The 20,072-nt window shown below is 40.6% G+C and overlaps 1 protein-coding gene across 1 annotated transcript in view; it reads right to left on the bottom strand.

The window, feature by feature from the left end:
- Nucleotides 1–329: 329 nt before the first annotated feature.
- Nucleotides 330–20,072, bottom strand: part of LOC148148348 (rho guanine nucleotide exchange factor 4-like) — a 79,726-nt gene continuing 59,983 nt past the window's right edge. Inside the window, exon 10 of the mRNA XM_087993921.1 lies at nt 330–514. Coding sequence (XP_087850047.1) covers nt 330–514 — 185 coding nt within the window. The remainder of the gene's footprint in view (nt 515–20,072) is intronic.

The raw sequence follows: 20,072 nt of genomic DNA on the forward strand, positions 1-20,072 counted from the left end.
GCACCCAATTCTTATCTACTGAGAGTAGGACCTGAGGGCACAGCCTTGGAATAAAGGGAAGACCTTTAAGGACAGAGATAAGGAGAAACTTCTTCAGTCAGAGAATGATAAATCTATGGAATTCACTCCCACAGAAGGCTGTGGAGATCAGGTCATTGAGTATATTTAAGACTGAGATTGATAAGTTCTTGAGCACCAAGGGATCAAGGGTTACGGGGAGAAAGTGGGAGAATGGGGTTGAGAAACTTTTCAGCTATAATTGAATGGCGGAGCAAACTTGATGGGCTGAATGGCCTAACTTCTGCTCCTATATCTTATGGTCTTATGGTCTACTGGAGATAGGTGTCAATCAGCTCCTGGCTGGCTACTAGCACCTGACGCATCTGAGCTCCGTCAAGTACATGGTGAGCTGCTTCCTCCCCAGTGTCCTTGTCCTCCTCCACCTTCTCCTCCTCAGAGGGCTGCTTCAATCCCTCCAGTTCCTCAGCATCTATCACTTTGCCTATTGTTGCAACTGAGCAGAGCACAGCATGCCAGGATGATGCAGCACACTCTGTCCAGACAGTACTGGACGACTCTCCTCCCAGACCAGTTCAAGCTGTGAAAGGGGAGTTCAGTAATCCCACCATCTGCTCCACCGTGGCACTTGGTCCCCCTTACTGACAATAGCCCACACTGATCATCAACGCCATCCTCACAGGAATCCGATTCACTAGAGAGGAAGAAAAGGACAATCAACTCCCATTCCTAGACGTGATGGTAATGAGAACACCTAATGGAGAATTCACCACAAAGGTATACAGGAAAGCCACACACACAGATCAAGTCCTGAATTACGAAAGCAACCACCCCAACACACACAAAAGAAGTTGCATCAAAACACTGTTCAAAAGGGCCAAAACACACTGCAGTACACCAGAACTGCAAAAAGAGGAAGAAGAACACCTATACAATGTATTCGCCAAAAATGGATACCCCCACAATTTCATCAACAGATGCCTAAGGGAAAGACAACGGAACGAGGACATGCCACAGCCCAAAGGACTAGCCACACTACCATATATCAAGAGCATTTTCGAACTGACAGCCAGACTACTGCGACCACTAGGACTCATAACAGCACACAAACCAACAGCCACACTCAGACAACAACTCACCAGGACAAAGGACCCAATACCCAGCATGAGCAAAACCAATGTAGTGTACAAAATCCCGTGCAAGGACTGCACAAAACACTACATAGGGCAAACAGGAAGACAGCTAACGATCCGTATCCATGAACACCAACTAGCCACGAAACGACACAACCAGCTATCCTTAGTATCCACACACGCAGAGGGCAAGCAACATGAGTTCGACTGGGACAACACTACTATTATAGGCTAAGCCAAACAGAGAACAGCCAGGGAATTCCTAGAGGCTTGGCACTCATCCACAGATTCAATCAATAAGCACATTGACCTGGACCCTATATACCGACCACTGCAGCAGACAGCTGGAACTGACAACCGGAAGCGGCAGATTCAAACCACTACAAATGCCAGAGGAATAATCACAGAAGGGCTTCACAGGAGGCTCCCAAGCACTGAGGATGTCACCTAGACAGGGGACGAAACGTCTGCAACAGATATTTCCAGCTCGGCGAACAGAACCACAATATCATCATCTGTCTTTCCTTGCTTTATAAATTGCTTCTTCTTCTGCACCAATTTAACTGGAATTTCATTGAACCTCTTCAGAGCACCAAATAAAATGGAAAAACAAAAGATATGTTTGCAATTACAATGGACTGCATTTGTCCACGATATGTTACAGGTTGCAAGGAGACAGAGATTTTGGGATCTTTGTGCAAAAATCGTTGAAGTTGACCGGGCAGGTTAACAAAGCAATAAAGTATATGGGATTCTGGACTTGCAGATGTAGAGTGCAAATCAGGAATTTAGGCCAAACCAATATGATATCCTAAGATCTGGAAAGAAAACTCACAAAATCTACAAATGCAGAGCAGATCTGGCAGCAACTAAGCAAAAGAAGTATAATGTTTTAGATCAAGGATTCTTTATCAGAACACTCATTCAGCAGCAGTATTGTGCCCAATTCTGGGAACCATATTTTGTGAAGAATGTGAAAGCTTTGAACAATTGTCAGAAATGATTTATTAGAATGATATCGAGCATGACAGGATTACACATATGTAGATAAATTGGAGAAACTGGGTTTGTTCTCCTTAGGCTAAAGAAGGAGATTTGATAGAAGTGCCTTAAAATCAAAAAGGGTTTAGAAATTAAAAGGGAACTTTTCTTTCAGTAACTGCAGGATTGATAGTGAGGACATAGATTTAGGAGGATTGGCAAAAGAATCAAAGGCAACATGGAGGAAACATTTTTTATTCAACCCTAACCCTATAGCCAGTTAGGATTTGGAATCGATTGCTTGGCTGGGTGGCAGAAATATACTAAATAGTAGTCTTCTAAAGGAAATTAGATAAATGGGGGAAGCACAAAAAACATTGCATGAAGATAGTGAAAGAGCATAGGAATGGGACTCACTGGAGAGATGTTTGAAAAAGCTGATGAGTGCGCAAGGTGGCTAATAGCAATTATAAAGCATAACCTATTCCTCATTTGACAGCTACTTTTATCAATGACTCTACATTTGATAAGGTGGAGCAATGACTCTATGAAAAAGGAAGGAGAGGATACAGATGGAAAGACCATTCCATGGTTTCAGGCTGTATCACAGTGAGAAACATCCTGTAAGACTAGAAATATAGAACCAACAACAGTCTTTATGTAGTTATAGTGGAACAGTCCATCAATGTCAGTGCAGCTACAGCCATACAGCAAGATAGCATTGCACAGGTCCTCAGTGATCCCATTCTGCCTATTCCTAATTAATCTGAATTGTCATCCTTCTACTGATGACCTCTGAAACCCTTCTACTTTGAATGGTTCAACTGCCCCACCAGTATCAAACAGATAAGAGAGAATATGCCACTTTAAATCTGTTCAGAATGCCAAGGAGCTGGCAGATGTTGAGAAAAGCTCAGCAGAGTTACTCCGCACCAAGTGTTAAGCCATCTCTGCTATGTTGATTGGGTTACAATATAACAATGAAGGGAAACTGCCTGTGACATTGTCATACCTCACACCGTGTATGTATGAGATGGAGTGTACTTTGTGACATCACAGAAGCTGGGCAGGTTTGGTGATGTTTCTTGTTTAAACAGTTGGTTATTCAAACAGCATCAAGGGATTCACATTGTTGACTCAAAACTTGCCTTAAAGGATGGCAAACTCATCAATATGTCACACAAGGAGTGAAGGTAACAATCATCAGAAATTCAACGCGGTGAGAAACATTTCCACAAAATGGTACTCAAGGAAATTTGTGGCATCTTCAGTAGCTGAGACTAAACAGCATAATGTCAACAGAAGTGTGTTGTATCATGAGCTTACAAGTATTTACGTACAAGAGCATTGCTGAGAGAAAAACTACATAACTAAAGCTTTAGAAACAACATATATTAATTCACAGAGTTCACACTGTTCTTTGCAGACAGAATATGTACACACATTGCATCTGTTTCAAGTTAAGAAAGTAGGTGATAAAAATTCTTTGGTTTGTTGTTCAGAGCAATGACTTCCCCAGTTTGACTCCACCTGGGGCAACTTTGTTCAGAGCTAGGCAGTTAACTGTCAGTTATCATCTAGCTTGTGCATGCTTATGGTAATGCATCTACCCACCAGAGTCCACTTGTCAACCAATCGGCACTCTCATCATATTCAGTATAAAACATTTACATTAGGCATCTTGCAAAGTCCTACTGATTGCAAGATTCAAAGCTTTGGCAAAATGTGTCTTTTTTCAGCAATACTCAAATTCCTTATCACCAAACAACTATTTATTTAAACACCATTGAATAGATTGTTCCCAAGTCAAGAAGTGGACTGATTTATCTTCAAAATACTTTCCAATTTGTGGTGGTAAATCACTGTGCTGCCCAGATTAACGTGGAAAAATGTTTGACCTGGATATCTATCTGCTATCTCACTATATCAAACCTAGTGTGATGATGGTTGAATAAGTGGGAAATCAAGTGTTAAGACCTACTACTGAATTTTCTTCTCTTCCATATTGTCCAGATAACTGCAGGCAACAATCTCTCCAGCTCAAATACAAAGACAGCCAATCCTGAGCTTTATGACTCTTGAGAACACTAAGGGCTGGCTATTGCTATTTACCTGCCACAGTGTTTTCTATGTTGTGACCTAAACACAATGTGGAACACACATGTGGAAATTTCTCTTTTTTTATCAGAATGTGAAAGTTTCTTTGCCCATCACCATGGCTCTTTATTTGCAGCATTTTAAACATAAATGCAATCTTGTATTGTAACAATCCATGAATAACACAAACATAGTTGTATCATGATGCTTTGTTAAGGATTTGTCTGCAATTTCCCTGAGAAATGCTGTTATGCATATTGTACTGTTTACATTTCTAATGAACAGATGCAGATCGGGGTCCAGCTTTTGGCAAATAATGATCTCCCAACCAGAAGACTTTATATTTTCCCTTCAAGCATTACTTAAACACTTTGATAATTATGCCTTATCAGTGGCATTGATGGATGAAGTGTGTTGATAAACTTAAGCTTACTTGCTTATAAAAAATAGGAGCAGAAATATCAAGCCTATTCTGCTATTCTAAAATCACAAATGATCTGATTGTGGCCTTAACACCACTTTCCTACCTGTCCCCCATCACTCTCCTGTCAATCAAAAATCTGTCCAAACAAGCTTTCAACACAGAAAGTGAGGATTGCAGATGCTGGAGAGTTAAAGTTGAAAAGTGTCCCACTGGAAAAAGCACAGCAGGTCAGGTAACATCCAAGGAACAGGAGAGTTGACATTTTGGGAATAAGCCCCACACTCCAACTCTTGTATATTTTAATGACCTGATCTCTGCTGCTCCTAAGTTCATAAGGTTATAAGATATAGGAGCAAAATTAGGCCATTTGGCCCATCAAGTCTGCTGTGCCATTGAATCATGTCTGACATGCTCTCCACCCTCATTTCTTAACTTCTCTCCATAACCCTTCAATCATTACCAATTTAAAACCTGCCGAACTCCTCCTTAAATTTACTCACTGTCCCAGCATCCACCACATTTTGGAGATGTGAATCCCACAGATTCACAACCCTTTGAGAAGTAGGTTCTTCTCAACCCTGTTTTAAATTTGCTGCCCCTTACCTATGACCAAGACTTCCTGTCCTAGAATTCTCCACAAGAGGAAGCATCCGCTGCAAGTCTATTTATCCATACCTTTTATCATCTTGAATACCTCAATTGATCTCCCCTCATTCTTCTGAATTCCTGAGAATAAGCCTAAACTCTCCAATCTCTCATCATACGACAAACTCCTTGTGTCTGCTCTCTGGACAAAAGAATTCAATAACCTAACAATTTTGTGAGAGAAGAAATACATTCTCATCTTCACCTTGAATGAGAAACTCTTTATTTTTAAGCTGTGCCTACTAGCATTCCATACCCTGAGAGAGAAAGCATCTTTTCAGTATCTACCCTGTCAAGATTTTTATATATTTCAATAAGATCATCTTTCCAAATCTTCTAAACTCCAATAAGTCTCAGCTCCACCCAAATAACTTCCCTGGATGTACTTTTGGGAATATCTTCCCTCAATACAGTTGTAATGTTATCCCTTGTCAAAAACATCCCTCCCCCTCCTCTCATACCTCCCTTTCTATCCTTCCTGTAACATTAAGCTGCCAGTCCTGTCCATCCCTGAGCCATGTTTCTGTAATTGCTATGATATCCCAGTCCCATGTTCCTAACCATGCCCTGAGTTCATCTGCCTTCCCTGTTAGGCCTCTTGCATTGAAATAATTTATCAGTCCTATCTTGTTCTCTGCTTTTACCCTGCCTTCCCTGACTGTTTGACTTGCTTCTGTTCTCAACTGTACCAGTCTCAGATTGACCTCTTTCTTTACTATCTCCCTGGGTCCCACCTATTCCTGCCCTCACTAGCTCATAGCACCAGGAGTAATCCAGATATTACTACTCTCCTTTTTAAATTTCTGCCTAACTCTCCGTAATCTCGCTTCAGAATCTCAACCTTTTCCCTTCCTATATCATTGATTCCAATGTGGTCAATGACCTCTTGCTTTCCCCTCTCCCCCTTGAGAACATGCTGCACCCTCTCTGAGACATCCTTGATCCTGACAACAGAGAAGCAACTTACCATTCTGATTTTTTGCTGCTGGCCACAGAAACATCTGTCTGTACCTCGGACTAGAGAGTCCCCTAACACAATTGATCTCTTGGAACCCGACGTACCCCTCATTGCATTAGAGCCAGTCTCAATACCAGAAATTTGACTGTTCATGCTACGTTCCCCTGAGAATGCATCACCCCCTACATTTTCCAAAATAGCATACTTGTTTGAAATGGGGATAGCCACAGAAGACTTCTACACTATCTGCCTACCTCTCTTACCTTTCCTGGAGTTAACCCATCTATGTGATTGTATCTGCGACATTTCCTCCTTCCGATAACTGCCATCCATCACATTCTGCTGCTGTTGCAAATTCCTCATTGCCTCTAATTGTCTTTCCAACCAATCCATTTGATCTGATAAGATTCGCAACCAACAGCATTTATTGCAGATATAATCCACGGTAACCTGTAATCTCTCCTTAAACTCCCACATCTGACAAGAAGCACATATCACTCTACTAAAGGCCATTTTTGCTCCTTCACAATCTACAGACCCAGAAAATAACACCATCTTATACCTCTACAAAACACAAAACCAGGTTAAATTAATAGTTAAGGCTTATATTTTAAGTTTAATCAAGGGACATATCTCAAAAAACATATAATCAAGAAAAAACCCACTCTACTCAATACTGCAGACTTTCTGTAGGCCACACTTAAAACTATAGACTTATCTGTGCTGTGCTGTGACTTTGCCCAAACAGTTCCTCCAAGATCAGTTGTGAATTTCACTGTTTATTGATTTTCCCAGACGCACTCCAGTGTCCAGCGAATTCAAACAGCAAAGGCAGTAACTGTGTAGGTTCACTGTGGTGTCAGTTTCTTCCTCTCTTTCTCTCTCCTGCACTGACCTCACCATGTGCTTCCTTTGTCTGTACCTCTCCCTTTTAAAACTGCTGAAGTTTTGACTTTTTTTCCCAAAGTTCCAAAACAATGCAACAGCATATAAAACAGTAATTGTTGCGCCTGGAATTCAAGGAAATCACCTCCAACACCTAAAATACCTCAAAATAGGAGCAGCTGTTACAGCTAGAAATTTTTCCCATCCCCATCTTGGATTACCCAGAATCCTGTGGCAAAGGACATGGTAGATATAGAATGTAGGGAAATAGATGGTGACATCTTGAAAAATGTCTATATTACAGAGGAGGAAGCGCTGGATGTCTTGAAATGCATAAAGGTGGATAAATCCCCAGGACCTGATCAGGTGTACCCTAGACCTCTGTGGGAAGCTAGGGACGTAATTGCTGGGCCTCTTGTTGAGATATTTGTATCATCGATAGTCATAGGTGAGGTGCCGGATGACTGGAGGTTGGCTAACATGGTGCCACTGTTTAAGAAGTGTGGTAAGAACAAGCCAGGGAACTATAGACCGGTGAGCCTGATGTCAGTGGTGGGCAAGTTGTTGGAGGGAATCCTGAGGGACAGGATGTACATGCATTTGGAAAGGCAAGGACTGATTAGAGATAGTCAACATGGCTTTGTGCGGGGGAAATCATGTCTTACAAACTTGATTGAGTTTTTGAAGAATTAAAAGAGGATTGATGAGGGCAGAGCGGTAGATGTGATCTATATGGACTTTAGTAAGGCGTTTGACAAGGTTCCCCATGGGAGACTGGTTAGCAAGCTTAGATCTCACAGAATACAGGGAGAACTAGCCATTTGGATACAGAACTGGCTCAAAGGTAGAAGACAGAAGGTGGTGGTGGAGGGTTGTTTTTCAGACTGGAGGCCTGTGACCAGTGGAATGCCACAAGGGTCGGTGCTGGGTCCTCTACTTTTTTTCATTTATATGAATGATTTGGATGCGAACATAAGAGGTACAGTTAGTAAGTTTGCAGATGGCACCAAAATTAGAGGTGTAGTGGACAACGAAGAGAGTTACCTCAGATTACAACAGGATCCAGACCAAATGGACCAATGGGCTGAGAAGTGGCAGATGGAGTTTAATTCAGATAAATGCGAGGTGCTGCATTTTGGGAAAGCAAATCTTAGCAGGACTTATACACTTAATGGTAAGGTCCTGGAGAGTGTTGCTGAACAAAGAGACCTTGGAATGCAGGTTCATAGCTCCCTGAAAGTGGAGTCGCAGATAGGTAGGATAGTGAAGAAGGTATTTGGTATGCTTTCCTTTATTGGTCAGAGTATTGAGTACCGGGGTTGGGAGGTCATGTTGCAGCTGTACAGGACATTGGTTAGGTCACTGTTGGAATATTGCGTGCAATTCTGGTCTCCTTCTTATCGGAAAGATATTGTGTAACTTGAAAGGGTTCAGAAAAGATTTACAAGGATGTTGCCAGGGTTGGAGGATTTGAGCTATAGGGAGAGGCTGAACAGGGCTGGAGCTGTTTTCCCTGGAGTGTCGGGAGGCTGAGGGATGACCTTACAGAAGTTTACAAAATTATGAGGGGCATGGATAGGATAAATAGGATAAGACAAAGTCTTTTCCGTGTGGTGGGGGAGTCCAGAACCAAAGGCATAGGTTTGGGGTGAGAGGGGAAAGATATAAAAAAGACCTAAGGGGCAACTGTTTCACACAGAGGGTGATACGTGTATGGAATGAGCTGCCAGAGGAAATGGTAGAGACTGGTACAATTGCAACATTTAAAAGGCATTTGGATGGGTAGATGAATAGAAATGGTTTGGAGGGATATGGGCCAGGTGCTAGCAGGTGGGACTAATTTCAGTTTGGATATCTGGTCGGCATGGACGGGTTGGACCGAAGGGTCTGTTTTTGTGCTGTACATCTCTATGACTCTATGACTCTAAGTCCATGCCCAAAATGGCTCAAACTCTTCCCAAAAGACAATTACTTTCTCACAGAAGTCAACCTTCTCTGAAATATTTCCAATGGTCCACATCTCTTCTTAAGTAAGGAAAACAAAGCTGTGCATCATAATCCATTTTCGCAAGATTTCCCTACTTCATTAATATAACATCTTGCGTTTCATGTACAAGGAAACCCAGCTCTCTCTATTTCAGCAATATTCTGCTTTTCTATCCTTCCTGTAAAACAGACAGCCTCACATATTCCCACATTATACTCCATTTGCAAATTTTCTGTCCACTTGCTTAACCGATCTATGACACTTTCTGGACTCTTTGACCTGATAATTCATGAGAATGGAACAGCTCTCCCTGATCAGCTCACTGTGAAACCCATGATTTTTGTTAGAAGGATGCAGTGGAGGGAGGGAAATTTGAGTGGGAGGAATTTCTGTACTTTCCTTTATGTCTTCCTCCACCCACTCCCAGCTTTCTGCTGTCAATTTTCATTATTAAGATTTTCAAAACACATCTTTTGACATTTCAGAAACTATCATCCTTTTGAGATGTATGGTATCCTTTTGGATAGACCCTAGTGCCCATTTTGGGAAGGGTCACGTACCCTTTTACGAAAAATCAATTATGTTTTTGAGAAAGGTGAGGCGCATTTTGGGAGATGTTCAGATATCCTTTGAACCCCTTTGGGATTTTTAGGGATAAGTATGTGTTAAAAATGGATTAAGTCTGTGTCAAATTGTCAAGTGTCAGGTCATTTAAATCTTGAGCATTTTAAGTCTGAAAAAACATTGAAATTGAGAAAAATAGCATTGAGATAAGTCTGAGTTACCATTTCAGATTTGGTGCTGGTTGACTTTCTCCACAGGCTGTAAATTTCACAATGAGGGTTGAAAGTTCAAATTTGATTGACAGCTTGTTGTGGTTGTAAATAAATTATCTATCTTTGATGTAGATTATGAGTACAATGTTTGATTTTACATGGAATTAAGTACTTAAAGGAAGTGTTTACCTTTTTTGAAAGAATTTAAATGTATTGTTTATGCTTTTATTAGTGAAAATGTTTTATTGTATTATTGTTAACTGGCATGGGTCCTAAGGTGAATGCTGGATGAGATGACATTTAGAACGTAAGGGCAAAGGGTAGTGGGTGAGGGTCATGAGTTGGCATGAGCTGGAACTACTGATATGGGCACTATAAGGGCTCCAGGATGAATGGTGGCTCAAGGGTAGACATAATTTGAAGGTAAGTTCGCATGGAGTATTTGAGAGGCTATATGGGATGGATTGAAGGAGGTATATTGGCATGGAGGAAATGAGGGACCATGAGGGTATGGATTTAAGCTGAGTAAGATGACATGAGCTGGCATGGATGGGGTATGGAGAGCGTACGGACGGTAACAAAGTGTGAGGGGTGAGGGCGTAGTTGTATTTTTTGGTTTGCTGGTTTTATTACAACTGGGTTGAAGTCCCAGAACACCAAGGCAGAGCTTCCATCCAGCTCACCTGTACACCTGCCAGCCCTTGTATTTGCACGTACACTGTTTCTGGTGGGGCCATCCCCAACTCCAGTTAGCAGCCTCTTCACATCCTCTCCTCAACTCTGGAAGACAAATCACACCATTCAAGACACAAATAGAAATTGATACACTCTACATAACTTAATTTGGGAGTGAAAATTCTGCTCTTTGTATCCTCCTCACAATTTGCTTCCCTGCCAATCTTTGGATCAACAGCAAAATTGGTTACAATATAGTTAGTTCCTTCATCCAATCACTTTGTAATTGAGCATTCACCATGGATGGAATACCTTGTTACAGATCACAACTTGTTACAGTCAGGGAGCTTACGATTTTCTGTTTATTAAAATGAATTAAGCTCATGGCTTGCTGGCCTAATAGTTTGTTGCGGTGGGTTGTGAGGTTTCAGGATGAAGAAACAGTTTATTGGCAAGAAATTATGACCCCTCTAACAGATATCACATTGGCCAGAGGTGAAATTAAATCAATTTGGAAATGTACTGATTTGTCCGTTGTCTATCAAAATGAATCACTGATGTTTTGAAGTTAAGAAAAAGAATTCTCAACTCAACCTGTTTGAATATATTACAGCATATCTCTGGAGTAGGTGGAACTTGAACCTTCTGCCTCAGAAGTAGGGTCACTGCCATTACACCACAGGAGCACTTAATCCTTGCTTTCTGCATGTTAGAGAATAATTGAGGCGATTAGCTTATAATGAGCAAACATTGGGCATAAATTGATCAACTTCAAATTGTACTGGTAAGGTTGAGAGATAATATGATTGTTCCTTTCAAGATTCTAAAAGAACTAGATAATGTAATCATAGCAAACTCCTGTAATTTGTGATATGATAAGCAGCAGCTGCTGCATGCTTGGGAGGAATAAGGTAACTTTTATCCTGTTTCCTAAAATTTTTTTTTGGTGTAGTGATTTTTCTCTGTCTGAGCCAGAAGGTCTGGCTTTGAGTCCTAAATGCTACATAGCTGATTCACAACTGATCTAAATAGATCAATCAAAAGTAAAAAGGGTCTGGTAGTGTAGAGATTGATCATTATAATTATGCCACAACTCTATTATTGTTGTATCACGTTGGTAGACAGTGAACTAGTTGGACATTTTATTTAATCTCACGTTCCTGTAAGTTTTTAAGTACCCTTTATTTTTATATTGTCATAGACATAAGATTGTAAGTGTTTGCTGACAAATCTCACATGATTACTTTCAATCAATTGCAGATGAAGTATTGGAGTATTCTTTTCTTGGCAGATATAATCCTCTTTATTACTCGAGCTGGTTGAGTCAAGGTGGCAGCAGAAGGTGTTTCATGGATTTTGATATTTGTATTTGGGTGGTAAACAGTTAGAATAGGGTTTGCTTCATTCTGAGGTTCAATTTAAAATGTGGAATGAAAGTAAAAATTGCTGGAAATAGTCAACTGATCAGGTAGCATCAGAAAGAGAAAGTTAACTTTCTGAGATTTGAATTTTTATCCAAACTACAGCATTTTCTGTTCTTGTTTCAGAATACCAGCGCCATGTTAAAATATGGACTATGTTTCCTTTAATGGTCATGAGCTCTTTCAACCTCTGATTATAGCTACCCTGTCTATGCATTTGCTTGCATATGATTGTGTCTGTATCATAAATTGTTCAGTACTGATTCATCTGTCTGAATTGAATTGAAATATCTCTGACATGGCAGTTTAACTGGTGGTGCCTTCACTGTAATAGCATTGCTTGATTATATCAAACTTAGACAAGATGTAAGTGCAACAAAAACATTTGCTTCCTTGGCAATTCAACTGGTTAAGCCATTGCAAGACATGCCGTCAGGTCATCATGATTTCCTCATTATTCTCTAAGTTGCATATTAGTTATTTCTCCCATTTTAAATCTTAGAACTAAATCAAATGCTTACTATATTGTTGGGGCCAAAAACAAACTGTCTCACTAGCTTGTTCTCAGCTGTTCGTATAAGTTTATAGCATTCTTGTTTTTCTTATTTGAGTCAGTTGGTTAGGGGTGTGCTGCATTGTTGGAGATGTTACATATCCTTTCAGGAGGATGTGAAAGATACAATGGCACTCTTCAAATAAGAGCAAGTTATCCCTGGCATCTAGTTAATATTTATCCTTTGATCAACATCATAAAAATGAATTAAATTGTCATTATCACATAGCTGTGGGAACTTGCTGTGCATGTGCTGGTTGATGTGTTTTCTACATTACAATAATGTCTGCATTTCAAAAGTATAGTGGGATGTCCTGTACTTGGGAAAGGTGATATGAAGATGAAGGTTTTTTTTAATATATAAAAAAAAAATCAATTTTAGCTCCTCTAATCTCAATGCTGGTCTCATTCCAAAAAGGTTGTTCTTCTGCTTAGATGTCATACATTACCTGGAAATATAAAATAGGAGCAGGTCATTTAAGTCTGCTCTGCCATTTTACCAAAGGAATTTCAGACCTGAATCAACTACTTTTCCACCCAGCAATACTCTCTTCGTGCTTTCTATCTAAATTTAGATAATTAACATCACTCAGCACTATCACCCCTTAGTTTGTTCGACACTTCAGTGTGCCTGAAGATAAACATCTCTATTCCTATTGATTCCATTCTTTTTAAATTCCTTGATGCAATGTGGGTAATTAGGAAATTGTTGTCCATCCTTGCCTTGGAGAAGATGGATGGAGAGCCACCACCTTGAATCATGCAGTCTGAGTGGTATATGTAGCAATTTGGTACAACTGCTTAACTTGCTAGGCCATTTCAGTCAGTAGGTATGAGTTAACCACCTTGCTATCTGTCTCAAATCACATGAAGGTTAGACTGGGCAAGGGTGGCAAATTTCCTTCCCTCAAAGACATTCAGTGAACCAGATGGGGTTTTTAGGACAATTGATAGTAGTTTCATTACCGTTACTGAGACGAGCTTCCAATTCGAGTTTGGCATTAGCACGATCGCTGGTTTACTAGTCCAATGATATTATCAACAGACCACTCTCTCTGCCAATATTGTAATATGTAGTCAAAACTGTATTAATTCTTTCTTTGACTTTTAATTCAATCCATTCTTTCTCAATGCAAGCATTCCCACCCCCTTTTAAATTGCAGTACACACTGCACAAAAGATTTAAATGTTGTAGATTTTCTGATTGTTAAATATATAAGATTCCATTATTGCAACTATTGAATCCATGCAGAACACGAGGCTGTAGCAAAATATTTGTGAAGAAATATAACACAAAAAATTAGCCATTGTCTGATCATACAGTCCTCACTTTCTCCTCATTGGCTGATCATGTCTGCACCAGCTGGGAAAGAATGATCGAGCTTAATTTGCATTTACCAAATCTTAGAACCCTGCAAGTTATCGTACTTCAAGTTCATTTGCAATCAAATTTTAAATATGATAAAGCTTTTTTTGTCTTGATCACTTTTCAAATTCATCCAGAGGTCCAGGCACCTACCACCACCTTTGCGAAAGAAATTTCAACCCCACTAATGTTATCAATTCATTTAAATCTACCCCTCTGGTTACTAATCTCTCTTTAAAGAGAAATATTTAATTCCTACATTTCTAACTCAGCCTCTATAAGCACTTTGTAAAATTCAATTAAATCGTTCTTGCCTCTTCTGTTCCAAGGGAAACAACCCCAATCTTTTCCCCTTAAAGCTAAAACAAACCTTCATAAATCTCATCTGCACTTTCTCAAAAGTGATCACATCCTTCATGTAACTCATTGCTCAAAACCTCTAGCTCTGGCCTAAATAGGGTCTTACATCATGCTAACCTCAACTCTTACATCCAATGCCTAGCTAACAGAGGAAGTAATTAAATTCAAGTCATTTCCATGCATATTTATTCCTTTGTAGCGCTTCCAGTCTCTGCACTGGTTTAATTCTTTAAAAAAGTTTTTTTTTCACTTTGACGACATACAATACTTGGAAAATAAGAAATGGGAGCAGGTCACTTGAGCTTATTCTGCCACATTACCAAGGGGATATGTAGATCAGAATCAGGGACTACATGAGGAACAAGCAGGTACTCTACTATTGAGCTAAATCCCCTTGGTGCTATCTGGCTAAATTTAGACAGTTAATACAATTTACATATGCTTTCTTAGACATCCTGTCTACTAGCATCCTGGAACCTTCAATTTTTGTGGACATGTGCTGCAAGATACCTCTGTTCCTCTGCATGTTTCAGTATTTTATTGTTCATTGTAGATTCCCTCGCCTTGCCCTCACAAATAGGTTATACACTATATGTATCTCTGGATTGAATTCCATTTGTGCATTCCATACTCGCTTGACAAGCCCATTAATAACCTTGTGCTATCTACAGCATTCTTCCTATCAACTACACAATCAATTTTTGTATCCTTTACAAACTTCTGAATCATATTCACTGCACTTCTGTCTAAATTCATTGATGTATATCTATAACCCGGAAAGCGAGGCACCTGGCTTGGACCCCGCTGAAATCCCACACAAACAGACTTCCAGTTACAACATCCATGTTAAATACATGGATGCATTGAATATAGTAGGAGGTCATGTTGCAGCTGTGTAGCACTACTTCCATTGGCCCGCCTTGTTAAAATAATTGATATTTCTAATGGATGGAATTGTCTTCTCTCCACACAACAAATCACTGTTACAAATCTGCTGCTATCAACTTTTTAATGTGATAATTATAGATACAGTAGCTCTGCTAAGAGTTCCTGTGATGAGTTCATCCATGCTTCAAGCCCTGATTCTCAGTCTGACATCATTTAAAAAAACACTTTTGAACTCATGTCTATTTGAATTCTATGTATTTCAAGGTTACTTATCAGTTTCTCAGTCAGATGTTTGCATTTTAACACTTTAGTTTCTAAAGGTAAAATGTACATTCTAAACATAGAGTCATAGAGTTGTACAGCACGGAAACAGACCCTTCGGTCCAACTTGGTCATGTCGATAAGATATCCTAAATTCTTCTAGTCCTGTTTGCCAGCACTTGACCTACATCCGTTGAAAAGCTTCTCAATCATATCTGGATGGGTATGCCTTTTAAATGTTGTATTGACCACCCTTCACCACTTCCTCTGGCAGCTCATTCCATTTACATACCACCATCTGCGTGGAAAAAAGTTGCCCCTTATGTTCCTTTTAAATCTTTTTCACCTTAAACCTATATCCTTTGGTTTTGGACTCCCCTACTCCGGGGAAAAGACCTTGGATATTCACCCAATCAGTGCCACTCATGATTTTATAAACCTCTATGAGGTCACCCCTCAACCTCCGATGTTCCAGGGAAAATAACGCCAGATTATTCCGTATCTTCCTAGCCCTCAAACCCTCCAACCCTGGCAACATCCTTGTAAATCTTTTCTGAACCCTTTCAAGTTTCACAACATCCTACTTTATAGTAGAGAGACCAGAATTGCAAGAGGTATTCAAAAAGTGGTCTAACCAATGTCCTACACAGCCGCAACATGACCTCCCAACTACTACATTCAATGCATCTCAATTATGAACACATTTTTGCAACACCTGAAGCCAATTATCATAGTACTGCTACATTTTGTTTTATGGACTTACGTCTGGCATCTCAGATGAAAAGTATACCATTCAATCATCACACGAGTTGCTGTATCAAAAGTAAGCATGACTTCTGTGAGCTGCTCAAGTAGCCAGGCCTTTAGCTCAGCGAGATTTACCATCTTGCAGATTGTTACTGCATCTGTACTCTAATGCCATGGTGAGCATTTATATCTTGAACCTGAAAAATCCTACAGTATGGTTGGATCTCCATATGAAAAATGAAACTGTGTAGGAACCAGTAAATGTACACTCGCTCCCATTGTCTCTTTGCTAGTCAATCAGGATAGGAACAGGCCCTTAAGGTCCTCCCAGCATGTGCCAACACATTTTGCCCTTCCATGCTAAAACACTTACAGGATCTGTATCTATCAATTCCTTTCTATTCATGCATTTTTCCAGGTGTTTCTTGAGTACTACTATTATATCTATTTCCACCACCACCTCTGGTATCGTGTTCCAGGCACCCACCATCCTTTGTGTGAAAAACCTGCCTCGCACATCTTTTTTTAAACTCCCCCTGCACCTTCCACCCCTTCCTGAACCTTGAACCTTTGTCTCTTTGTAATTGACTCTTCCACCCTGCGGAGAAAGCCTCATACTTTCCACTCTATCCACGCCATTCACAATCTTTTAAACTTCTATCAGGTTGCCCCTCAACCTCCTGCATTTCAGTGAAAACAAACCCAGTCTATCCAACCTTTATTCACCGCTAGAATCCCCTATACCAGGCAATATCCTGGTAAACCTTTACTGTACCCTCTCCAAAGCCGCCACATCCTTCTGATAGTATGGTGACCAAAACTGTAAGCAATATTCCAAGTATGGCTTAACTAAAGTTTTATAAAGCTGCAGCATAACATGCCTATCCTTATATCCTTTCAATGAAGGCAAACATGCCATAGACCTTTTTTATTACCTTATCTACGTATGCTGCCACCTTTAGTGATCTGTGGATCTGCGCACACAGATCCCTCTGCATTTCAATAGTTCAAAGGGTTCTGCCATTCACTTTATAACTTCCACCTCTACTTGACCTTCCAAAATGTATCACCTCACAGTTATGGTGTTTTGAGACTTAGAAATATGCAGAGGTGACATACCAGTTTCATTGTAAAACTCCTAAATAAAGTCTGTTCACACAATGCCTGCTTTCACCTTACAGCTGCTTGTCTATGAGTTAGTTTCTCCTTTTTTTTAGTGACCACACTCAAGCTTACCAAATCCTAATTAATGACTGAATAGTTGTGCAGTATAGTCATGTGTGTAACACCAGATGAAAATGCAGCTACTTGTCTGAGTGTATCTGGGTTGGTGTGTGTTATCTGAATAAATGCTGAGAGTGCATTCTGAATGTGTGAATTCCTCTAAGGAGTCTTCACCCTCCTCTGCACCACCTCTTCAGAAGTCTTCATGTGTCTATGAGAGATTAGAGAAATTAATTTAGTATTATCAAAGTTGGATGATCTTACATGAAAGTTATGACTCCACATTTCTGTTGCCATCCCCCTTAGATTTCCAGTGACACCTTCTTACTGTCATAGAGTCATAGAGATGTACAGCATGGAAACAGACCATTCGGTACAACCCATCCATGCAGACCAGATATTCCAACCCAATCTAGTCCCATCTGCCAGCACCCGGCCCATATCCCTCCAAACCCTTCCTATTCATATACCCATCCAAACGCCTCTTAAATGTTGCAATTGTACCAGCCTCCACCACTTCCTTTGGCAACTCATTCCATACAGATAACACCCTCTGCATGAAAGTTGCCCCTTAGGTCTCTTTTATATCTTTCCCCTCTCACCCTAAACCTATGCCCTCTAGTTCTGAACTCCCCGACCCCAGGGAAAAGATTTTGCCTATTTACCATATCCATGCCCCTCATAATTTTGTAAACCTCTATAAGGTCACCCCTCAGCCTCCGACGCTCCAGGGAAAACAGTCCCAGCCTGTGCAGCTGCTCCCTATAGCTCAAATCCTCCAACCCTGGCAACATCCTTGTAAATCTTTTCTGAACCCTTTCAAGTTTCACAACATCTTTCCGATAGGAAGAAGACCAGAATTGCACGCAATATTCCAACAGTGGCCTAACTAATGTCCTGTACAGCCACAACATGACCTTCCAACGCCTGTACTCAATACTCTGACCAATAAAGGAAAGCATTCTTCACTATCCTATCTACCTGCGACTCCACTTTCAAGGAGCTATGAACCTGCACTTCAAGGTCTCCTTGTTCAGCAACACTCCCTAGGACCTTACCATTAAGTGCATAAGTCCTGCTTTCCCAAAATGCTTTCCCAAAATGCAGCACCTCGCATTTATCTGAATTAAACTCCATCTGCCACTTCTCAGCCCATTGGCCCAGCTGGTCAAGATCCTGTTGTAATTTGAGGTAATGCTCTTCGCTGTCCACTACACCTCCAATTTTGGTGTCATCTGCAAACTTACTAACTGTACCTCTTATGCAATTCATCCAAATCATTTATGTAAATGACAAAAAGTAGAGGACCCAGCACCGATCCTTGTGGCACTCCATTGGTCACAAGCTTCCAGTCTGAAAAACAACCCTCCACCACCACCCTCTGTCTTCTACCTTTGAGTCAGTTCTGTATCCAAATGGCTAGTTCTCCCTCTATTCCATGAGATCTAACCTTGCTAATCAGTCTCCCATGGGGAACCTTGTTGAACGCCTTACTGAAGTCCATATATGTCACATCTACCACTCTGCCCTCATCAATCCTCTTTGTTACTTCTTCAAAAACCTCAATCAAGTTTGTGAGACATGATTTCCCACGCACAAAGCCAAGTTGACTATCCCTAATCAGTCCTTACCTTTCCAAATACATGTCCCTCTTGTCCCTCAGGATTCCCTCCAACAACTTGCCCACCACCGAGGTTAGGCTCAGTGGTCTATAGTTCCCTGGCTTGTCTTTACCGGCCTTCTTAAACAGTGGCACAATGTTTGCCAACCTCCAGTCTTCCGGCACCATGCCTGTGACTATTGATGACACAAATATCTCAGCAAGAGGCCTAACAATCTCTTCTCTAGCTTCCCACAGAGTTCTCGGGTACACCTGATCAGGTCCTGGGGATTTATCCACCTTTACCCGTTTCAAGACATCCAGTACTTCCTCCTCTGTAATCTGGACATTTTGCAAGATGTCACCATCTATTTCCTTACAGTCTATATCTTCCATATCCTTTTCCACAATAAATATTGATGCAAAATATTCATTTAGTATCTCCCACATCTTCTGCAGCTCCACACAAAGGCCGCCTTGCTGATCTTTGAGGGGCCCTATTCTCTCCCTAGTTACCCTTTTGTCCTTAATATATTTGTAAAAACCCTTTGGATTCTCCTTAATTCTATTTGCCAAAGCTATCTCATGTCCCGTTTTTGATTTTCCTCTTACGTATACTCATACTTCCTTTATACTCTACTAAGGATTCACTCGATCTATCCTGTCTATACCTGATATAAGCTTCCTTATTTTTCTTAACCAAACCCTCAATTTCTTTAGTCATCCAGCATTCCCTATACCTACCAGCCTTTCCTTTCACCCTGGCAGGAATATACTTTCTCTGGATTCTTGTTATCTCATTTCTGAAGGCTTCCCATTTTCCAGCCGTCCCTTTACCTGTGAACATCTGCCTCCAATTAGCTTTCGAAAGTTCTTGCCTACTACCATCAAAATTGGCCTTTTTCCAATTTAGAACTTCAACTTTTAGATCTGGTCTATCCTTTTCCATCACTATTTTAAATCTAATAGAATTATGGTCACTGGCCCCAAAGTGCTCCCCCACTGACACCTCAGTCACCTGCCCTACCTTATTTCCCAAGAGTAGGTCAAGTTTTGCACCTTCTCTAGTAGAT

Source organism: Chiloscyllium plagiosum, unplaced genomic scaffold (assembly GCF_037043375.1).
Source record: "Chiloscyllium plagiosum isolate Xiang-an unplaced genomic scaffold, Cpla_swu_hap1 HiC_scaffold_13, whole genome shotgun sequence".
In the NCBI taxonomy this organism is placed as follows: Eukaryota; Metazoa; Chordata; class Chondrichthyes; order Orectolobiformes; family Hemiscylliidae; genus Chiloscyllium; species Chiloscyllium plagiosum.